This window comes from Colobus angolensis, unplaced genomic scaffold (genome assembly GCF_000951035.1).
Source record: "Colobus angolensis palliatus isolate OR3802 unplaced genomic scaffold, Cang.pa_1.0 Scaffold259, whole genome shotgun sequence".
Lineage (NCBI taxonomy): Eukaryota > Metazoa > Chordata > Mammalia > Primates > Cercopithecidae > Colobus > Colobus angolensis.
Genome location: NW_012115810.1, coordinates 4,883,248 through 4,893,313, shown reverse-complemented (window position 1 = coordinate 4,893,313; position 10,066 = coordinate 4,883,248). Strand labels below are relative to the sequence as shown.

The following is a 10,066-nucleotide window of genomic DNA, read 5'->3' as shown; positions in this document are numbered from 1 at the left end:
AAAAAAAAAAAAAAAAAAGAAGAAAGAACGGTATCTAATATACAAACTAGTATTCAAAAGAATTCTGAAGTCACCATGTAAAAAAAAAGAAAGGAAGAAAAGAAAAAAATAAATCCATCCAGAGAAGTTGAAAACTCTTTCACATTCTTTGTGGGTTTTCAAGTCTACTGAGTACTTGCTTTTTGGGAAAAGCTGAATTCACTATGACAGTGTGCTTCCAAGTCTGGCATTATACATTTAAAATTCATGCCTAAAGGCAATTTAACCTCCTGTGCAAAAAGGTGGTATCCAAAAAGGCCCTCAACATAGCAATGATTCTCGGGAGGAGCTCTGCATGAAAAATGCTCTTAGAAACCCGTTGGTAACTTCTGGTGGTAGGGTGATGCAAAAGCTCCCCGAGTCCAGCACAAAATTAAAAAGAAAACATGGCTCCTGCCCTCAAAGAACATGTAATCTAATTGTCAACCAAGACTTATACGCTAAAAGATCATTACACATTCAAAATGGCACAAAATTAAGTGCTAATTCAGAACAAAGAGAACAGCTTGACTGAAAAACTGTACCCCTGCAGTAATGCTCTCAATGTAGAAGGAACTCATCTGTTTCTTGTGTTTCATTTGCAACTTGGCACAGCTTGGAAGAAACTACTTTCTACTAGCTAAAGGTGAAGAGGATCCTATGGTCATTTATATGTGGTTTAGAAATCTAGGGCTTTTGTTTCCCTTGAATGGATGTGACCAATAGTCTGCAAACACCCTTCAAAGAAAACACCAATGACAAAACCATGAAGTTCTTTAGAGAAAGAAAGAGAATGTCTAATCTTGATCTGTGACAACCTGAGATCTACTTGACTCGAGGAACTGAAGATCTTTTGTTGTTATTAATTTAGCAAACCATTCCTTCAACGTGGAAGATCTTATCTTAGACTGATACGCTATCAAAACAAAAGTGGCCTACATGTTTTTCCTTCTCAAACATTCCTTGTTGCACACAAGAATGAGTTAAGAAAGCAAAGAGGTCACAAGTAGGTGGATGAATAGGTGGTCACAAGTAGGTGGAATAGTCCCTTCAAGGGACTAATGTGTGGGGCCCTGCTCATGTAAAGGCTGATACAGTAGAAGCAAGAAAACACCAGCTGGGCACAGGTGCTCAATGCCGGAGGCTGACAGGGTAGGGTTTACAGAAGGCTGCCACGTACAAAATTTCTCCTTTGTCTTTACTTGGGCTGAAGTTAAAAACATTATTTTCTCTTTCCATTTTTTTTTTTAACTCTACTGATGTTGACGGGAAAACAATACTAACTTAAAAAACAAAAAAAAAAGGAAGCTTTTCCACTAGATTGAGTTTCTTGAAATAATTACTTCTAGGTTTTATATTTTATGCTCCAAATTTGTGCATGGAAGCAGTTCAACTTCAGATATAGCCACAGATGCAGTGTGCTCTCAGGTTTTAGTATTATAAGATCAGGTGTAGCCTGTGGAACTGCACATACAAGTTAGTTTTTCTATGAAATGAAACATAACTGAATACAGAAAATTAAAGTGAATTTCTAATGGTAATCATCAGTCATCTAGCTAAAGATAAAACAGTGGAGCTACAGCAGAATAAATACTAAACACTTGTTATGCACGCACAGCCTTGGTGAAAATGCTCACTTCAATGACTTCTGGCTGGAATGAATCTAACTTCAAAACACCCTCAATATTTCTTGGTTGTCTCTCACATGAAAAACTGGGATAAATATTCTATATAGCCTCTGTGCTTGCTTTCAGGATTGGGTCTGACCTGTTTTTTATGTTACTTAATTAGGTTCAAGTCACTGAATCTATTAATTTTAGTGTGTACATATTTTTGCATAAAAAAAGTGGAGAAAATCTGTGCTTTGGCAAATGGGGCACTCTGTTCTAATTCTTGTGGATTCTGTGGCAGGTGCTCACTTTAGAGACTCCTCCCCCATTTAGAGATGAGTGCCAGTGTCTGCTCTCCCAGTCTGAATATTTGGGATACATCTTGTTGATATGGCTAATCCACTTGAGACTCCCACAAACAGGTGGCCAGAGTAGCAGTTAAAGGCTCCCTCTCAAGACCTGTACCTGACACTAAGTGAAACCTCAACTTTTAACCCTTGGGCATGCTTAGGCAGAAGCTGGAAAGTGGGACTTTTAGCTGACATGGACCTAAGGATCAGTGAAGATGTGCTGATCTGGGATACAGATTGGGAAGTGGAATTACAGATGTATTATGCCGGCTAAGCATAAGATGACTAAAATTCCAGGGGGGAAAAGATGGACGAGGTGTATGTGGCTTTTTTTCTTTTTCCCCATTTTAACAATTTCATTACCTCCCCCTCAAAGCAAGGTGATGTGGTTTCCAAATTTTGAAACTTTCTCCTTTCTGGCAGGCAGTGTGCTAGTGGCTGGCTGCAAATCAGATCAGAAGACATTTCAATTTCCCCCCAACAGTCTAGCTTGTTAAGAACGTAGTATTGGCCTGGTGTTATAGTGCAGTAAAATTTATTCAAAACCAACAAATATTTGTTTTTGCATAGTATGGCTCAAATGTTGTGGTGAGCATGAAAACAAAAAGCTGAAGATAGAGTTTCTGCCTTCAAGGAGCTTCTAGTTTAGTTGGACTGACACATGTAAACATGTTAAATGCCACACTACAGGGAGGTGTCCTCAAGGTGATCATCTGCAGACAGAGCATAACCCAGCTGGGTCAGAGGAGGTCCTTGCAGGGAGGAGACAAGCCCTGAACAGAGTCTTGAAGGCTGCGGAAGCGACAGCCAGGCTAAACGGAACCAAAGGGATCTGGGCCATTAGAAACCATGAGAGAGAAAGCCAAGAAAAATGATGCAGCACGCTGTCTTGGAAATACCATTTGGAGGGTACAACACTGATACTGTACTTCCAATATCAATGTTGGAGGAGGGTAAGCAGGAGGGCAGAGGATGGAGGGAGACAGGACTGCAGAAGTAGGCAAGGGCTCCTGTCACCTTTGGCCTTCCATGCCATTCCAGGAATCCTCGATCTTTCCTTCTAACTGAGAGGTGGTGGATTTTTAACAAGTGACACATAGGTGTATATTTTATCTAAGTCTCTCTGCCTACAGTCAGGGAGAATATCTTAGAGAGGTAAGAAGAAATAGGGCTGATGCAATGGTGCAGATGAGAGATGATCAGAAATTAAACTAGGCAGTGGTAGGAGAAAGGGACGGAGAAGGTAGATTCTAGAAATAATCAGGAAGAAAAATTTAGGGACTTGAATGATTATTTGTATGTGAGATACAAAGGACAGAGGAGGCAGGGGAGTCTAGTCCTGGGTTTCTAGCTTGGGTGTCGGGGTAGATACTCTTTCTACTAACTGAGAGTAGGAAAGAGGAGGAAGAGCAGAATTAGATGGAAAGTGAGGTAAGGGGGACTAGTGTACTTTTGGAGAGGATGAATGTAAGGTAACTGAGGTCAGGCAGTCTGAAACTCATCCTGGATGAGAGATGAACGAGAATCAGTGACTATGAATATAAGTAGTAGTTAAAACCTTGAGAGTAGATGAAATTATCAGAATCCTGAGCCAAAAATGGAATTCAAGGCAATACTAACAATTAAAAGCAAATAGAAGAACCAAGTTTACAAAAGAGAAGGATTAACATAAGATGGGGAAAAAATAGAGACAGGTGTAAAAGAAGTCAAAGGAGGACGCATTTGATGGATGAGTGAGGGGTCAGCAGTCCCAAATACATATAGCAGACAGACACAGGATAAAAAGGGGAAATTCTCCAGATGGGGTAATCAGGAATTAAGAGTTACAGGTTGAACTGTGTGGAGTCCTAACACCCAGTCCTCAGAATGTGATCTTACTTAGAGACAGGGTCATCAAAGTTAAAGCAAGATCACGGCGAGGAGGTAGGCCTTCATCCAATAATGCTGCGGTCTTCCTAAGAAAGGGAAATCTGGGCATGAGACAGATGACAAAGAGGGAAGGTGCTGTGAAGAGATTTGGGGAGAAGACAGTCATCTACAAGCCAAGGAGAAAAGCCTGGAACAGATCCTTCCCTCATTGCCTGGCTTGGGTGTCTGGGTAGAAGCTGACATCTTGATCTTGGGCTTCTGGCCTCCAGAACTCTCAGACACTACATTTCTATGGGTTAAGCTACTCCGCTTGTGGTACTTTGTTATGGCTGTCTAGCAAACTAATACTGCAAGTTTACCAAGAGGAATTTCAACCACACACCAGGAAATGTCAGATTGGAGAGAACTGAGGCATAAATGGGAAGTAAGGAAGTGAAGACTACACTTTAAAATGTTGACATGAGAAGGTGCTGTAAAAAACCAGGGTGCTTAGTTTAGTTTCTAGATTGCAAAGACTTGAATGATTTCAGGCACAAATGGCTATCTTCTTGAATATTTTTGGCATGAAGTAGTTCACAGTTTTTGTTCACTGAATCCTGTGATTAAAAATGTCTATTGTAGTTACGTTCACAAGTTTTGTTCCTAGTGTTACTTGTTTGCACATTTCCCCCTATTTCCTCACCAATTAGTCTTGCTAGATATCTGTTATTTCAGTAACTGAAATTCAAATTTCTTGGCTTTGCTGAAAACAAATTAACAAAAGCAAAAGACAGAAACTGAAATTATAGGAGAGTGAGCCAATGACTGGCAGAGCAATGTCTCAATGAGATGGGATCTCAAGGACAGCTTTGAAACTCTTGTCCATGAGACTTTAAGAAAGGAGACTGGTAAGACTGGATGTGGGTGTAGGTCCCCTTGCTGGGAGAGAGCAGGAAGCTGACGGAATTTCTACCTGGTGATTTCAATTTTATTCATCAAGTAGGAAGTGAAGTCATCTACTTGAGAGTTAGGGAGGGGGTTAGGTAGGGGACTGAGCAGGCTGGGGAAACTGAGAACTGCTAGGGAAGGGTAAGGAAGCTGAGTGAGGACTGGTGGTGCTGAGCAATTGATCAAGCTGAAGACATTTAATTTGTGGTAGTGCCAATCTTTGCCTGCACGGATATAACAAGAGTGGTGTGGGTGAATTATGGCAGGATTAATCCAGGTTCAGTATTCTGCCATGATAGTGTGACCAAGGGATGGGGTGCAAGAAACAGGAGAATGCCACTTAAGAAATGATTTTAACACTCAAAAATGGAGACCAGATTTAGTAGGAAAGAGAAACAGGTAAAGGAGGATGAAGTCAAAAGAGAAGGATCCCTTTGTATTTCAGATCAGGGTTTGTGGGAGTTAGAGTAAGTGTGACATTAGAATGAAAAACCCATGAAGTGTGGTGTTCTTGGTAAGGACAACACAATGTAAAACCATGGGAGAAAGTGGTTAAAGTGGAGTGGACACAAAGGCCATAGGAGCTGAGGTCTAGGCACTGCTGGGATAGAAAGGTACCACACACTGCTCGACGGATATGATCGAATGAAGGGAGGTTCACTGAGGATGGTGATAAGGTGGTTTAGAAGCTGGCTGCTGCAACAAAAGAGGAGTGAATTGCACAACGCTTTATAAGCCAGCTCCTTACCACTGCTTTCATTAACATTTAAACATCTAATGCCTATGCCTAGGGAGAGGTGAATTTTTAAGTCTTATTTGTAAATCCAACAAAATGCATCTTAAAGAGCAAAATGAGGGGTTTTTGTTCTACTGACGTCATCATGTGCTAAAGTTAAACATACATCATACAGAAGACTACTGATAAAGTTTCAGACAAACAACATACCAGAAACTCCTGGTGGTGTCTTAATAAATTTTCCATTAAAATGACCAATAACAGCTTCGCATTTTTCTGTTGATTCCATCCTATTTATAATAAAAATAGAATACATAAATATTTAAAGGTCTCAGCTTTCCTCTTGTTCTGTGCATGCATAAACATTCTTATAGGTTTTTTGGATACAAATGAAAGCTAGTAAAAACGTGAATATGATAAAGGGTCTATTCTACCTTTTATCTAACTGCTACTTTTGTACTTCTATAGTAAAATGATAACTGATAACAATAAGAGTATATTCTGAAGCAAAGCAAGAATCAATTATATTGAGTGTTTAAGATCAAGTATATACAATGTATAATTTTATTCTAATTGTTGTAAAATTGAAAAATCAATACACAATAGCTTTGTTAGCCATAATACTGAATTGAAGAAATAACAGTTTAAAATACTAGGGTATTTTCTACTTGCTAAAATACTAGTCATTTTTAAATTGTCTTTGCTTTTACAAATTCACAAAGTGACAGACTAAAAAGTCATGGTAACAGCCAGTATCAGTGAGAGGGTGTGCCTTATATGTTTCTTACATTTGCTTCAGGTTTAAAATTAAATTTAGTGAAGTCAACTATATACCCTGTCACCTTGGCTTTGGAGGAGTAAAGGTTGGAGGCTAACTTTACAACTTATTCTATACCTACAGGTGGATGAAAGTATCTGAGAAACATTGCTGGGAACTTAAATTACTTCAAATTATTTTTCTTTAATGGAAGAAACACTGAATAATCTACTAAAACCACTCTATACACCTGGACTACTCAGAGTTACACCTTAGTTTTAACAAGCAGTGATAGTTTCAAAAAACAATGTAATTTAATTGATTTCTGTCTTTGGATACAGAAATGATACAACTTGATCTGTTTTCAGAACACCCACAGAAGTGACAAAAAGATGCTAAGCTATTCAGTGACTCACTTGCGTCATTTTAGCCAGTGCAGCATACGCTGGAGATGCTGGCCTTGGTGACTTACTACTAGTAGGATATTTTAGTTTTATGATAAAATTATCTGGCCTGACAGAAAGAGCAATGAACTAAAAATCCAGATGAACCAAATTCTAGCCCCTGCTTCATTATTTGGCAGTTAGGTAACAATGGAAAAGTTCCCTTTTTGGTCTCAATATTCTAATATATACAACAACATGTAATAATAATGCTTTGTTGTTGATATATCACAGGTCTGAGGTAAGATGTGACTGTCATTTGTGTATAAAAGTAAACTCTCAGAAATTCTTCCTATAAAATCAAAGTCAATACTTTAAAATATGTACACATTATTTGTTATTGCACGGTATTAATAAATTTCTAATTAATGCATCATATAAAAATCAGCTTTGGATTAGAATTTTGATAAAAATCAAAGAGCTTTCTATTTAGTATTTTTCCATCAGAAACCAAAATAACCACTACTCTGAAGTGTTTTTTTTTTTTTCTGGGGAGAAAAAGATAAAAATTAGATGGAAGGAGTAGAGGGCACTTTAGTTATAACTAGACTTTTTTTTGGGAGAGGGAGAGGTCTGTCACCCAGGCTGGAGTGCAGTGGCATGATCATGGCTCACTGTCTCCTCCAACTTCTGGGCTCAAGCAATCCTTCTGCCTCAGCTTCCCATGCAGCTGGGACTATAGGCATGTGCCACCATGCCTGGCTAATTTTTAAACTTTTTGTGGAGAAAGGGTCTCGCTCTGTTGCCCAGGCTGGTCTCAAACTCTTGGGCTCAAGCAATCCTTCCGCCTTGGCCTCCCCAAGTGCTTGGTTTATAGGTGTGAGCCACTGTGTGCAGCCCCTAGAAGATTTTCTTTCTTTCTTTTTTTTTTTTAAGACTAAGTCTCGCTCTGTTGCCCAGGCTGGAGTGCAGTGGCGTGATCTCGGCTCACTGCAATCTCCATCCCCCATGTTCAAGCGATTCAAATGTCTCAGCCTCCCAAGTAGCTGGGATTACAGGCGCCTGCCACCATGCCCAGTTAAGTTTTGTATTTTTAGTAGAGGCAGGGTTTCACCACGTTGGCCAGGTTGGTTTCGAACTCTGCCCGCCTGGCCTCCCAAAGTGCTGGGATTACAGGCATGAGCCACTATGCTTGGCCTCTATTTATTTCTTTAAAAAAAAAAAAAAAATCTGAAACAGAAATTATAAAATGTTAGTATTTGTCATATCTGTGTGATGGTTACACAGGTATCATGTCCTTGTCTTACTTTTCTGAATGTTTTACATATTTCATTTTAAAACCTAACCCATTTACTTTACTGAGGAATCAAATTTCCATCGAATAAGAAAAAAACATACTGATTTATCTATTGAATTCAGGAGACTGACTGTTATTTTTAAAGAGTTAGAAGCATCCTGATCTAAGGACACACACCCATTCAGAACTTTTGCTCATGTGATAGTTCCTTTCCATGAGGACCCAAATATTTAGTGTGCTCAGCTTCATGAATTCTAATGAACTTGCAAAAGATCTGGAAAAATGCAGTCTGGTATTTACACATAATTTAAGTTTAAGGTGCAACTGCTCCCATAACCCCAGCTGAAACTCTCTCTTCTTGGTCATTTTTAGTTTTCCAAGATAACTAGGCAAAGCTATTGTTGTTGACATAATGAAGACAGGGCACAAGGCTTACCTAGCAAAGCCAACACCACGGCTTGTACCACTGGAATCACGTAGTATCCTTGTAGAAATAACTTGTCCAAATGGTTTGAGCATATTTTCTAGTTCTTGCTCATCCATGGAGAGTGGCAAATTAGAAATGTACAGGTTGGTAGGATCTTGTTCCTGTTGCTAAAACAGAACAGAGTGTTGTCCATTAATTTCCAACAGAAGGTGAGATATTTATGTTAACACACCTATTTTTATTAGCTACTTTCTTTGCTCAAGTCCTTTTAAAGTACTCAGAACCTCAGAACACCAAAATCACCTTGGATGCTTGAAGACAGTGTCTGAAGCTTGGACAATCTGTGCAGACCAGACATGATCCCACCAAGCCCTTCTTAGCAGATCTGGAAATGGCACTATTGAGTTGGAGAGGATGCCCTCAAGGAACCACAACTCTCATTTGTTTATGCTGTTTCTAAAAATAAACGACCTTTCCTCCACTGTTATTTTTAGGAGTCCATTTCAGGCACACTATTGCGCAGGAAACTATTACTGCTAATAATTCAATTTAGAGATACATGAAGGATTCTGGACCAAGTCATCTACAGTCCAATAGGGATCTGCCCAAATTCCCATCCTCTGCTCCATAGCAAAGTTCATACTACTTTTGAGTCATGATCACCAATAGTAAAAACAGCTAATTTAACGAAAACAAGAAATCACAAGGCCATATAAAATAGTTAATTCTGGGTAGGGCAAATTTTAGACTCTTGGAAAAGCTTAACTCAAGAGTAGATGAGGGAGGAAATACTTTGTTCAGAGGACATGGCATTGACTTGGGACCTGAAGATCAAGCAGAAGTCAAGAGGCTTGCAAAAGGCTATCTAAGGGGTTTGATTTTACTTTGTCAGTCACTACTACTTCAACTTTCCTACTTAAGCAGTGCTGAAAGGAAGGAGAATAATTATGTATCTATAGGCAAAAGGCAAGGTAGCCTTGCCAGAGCTGCAAAATGTTCTTGAAGTCATGTGTTTTATCTTTAAAAAAAAGTCATGTAAATTTTGCAATCTACTTCCTATCTAAGTTTATTTTAATGGAGAAACAATGTTTTTGACCTAATACCAGTAAGTAACACTGACACTCCAGGAAGATAAGCCATGCTTATCTTGTGATATCATGCACATGAGTTGCATAATGACATTTCAGTTAATGGCGGATGGCATATATGATGGTGGTCCTGTAACAGAGATGAAAACTTCCTATCACCTGGTGATGTCTTGATGATCCTGACCCTGTGTAGCCCTGGCTAATGTGTGTGTTAGTGTCTTAGTTTTTTATAAAAATTTAGAAGGTAATAAATAATACATTTTAAAATAGAAAAATGCTTACAGAATAAAGGTATAAAGAAAATACTTTTGTACAGCTGCACAATGTATATGTTTTAAGCTAAATATTACAAAAGTCAAAAAGTTAAATTTAAAGGTTTATAAAGTAAAAAAGTTACAATAAGCTAATTCATTAATGAAGAAAAAAAATTTTTCTTTTTTTGAGATGGAGTCTCGCTCTATGCCAGGCTGGAGTGCAGTGGCATGATCTCAGCTCACTGCAACCTCCACCTCCTGGATTCAAGCGATTCTCCTGCCTCAGCCTCCCAAGCAGCTGGGACTACAGGCGTGTGCCACCATGCCCAGCTAATTTTTGTATTTTTAGT

General features: G+C 39.0%; 1 protein-coding gene across 6 annotated transcripts in view; it reads right to left on the bottom strand.

The window, feature by feature from the left end:
* RBMS1 (RNA binding motif, single stranded interacting protein 1) overlaps positions 1-10,066 on the bottom strand; it is a 216,756-nt gene that overhangs the window by 23,043 nt on the left and 183,647 nt on the right. For all 6 annotated transcript variants that reach the window (XM_011947108.1, XM_011947110.1, XM_011947109.1 and 3 more), the window contains 2 exons: positions 8,384-8,541; positions 5,721-5,800 (listed from right to left, as the gene is read on the bottom strand). In XM_011947108.1, the coding sequence (XP_011802498.1) occupies positions 5,721-5,800; positions 8,384-8,541 (238 nt within the window). The remainder of the gene's footprint in view (positions 1-5,720; positions 5,801-8,383; positions 8,542-10,066) is intronic.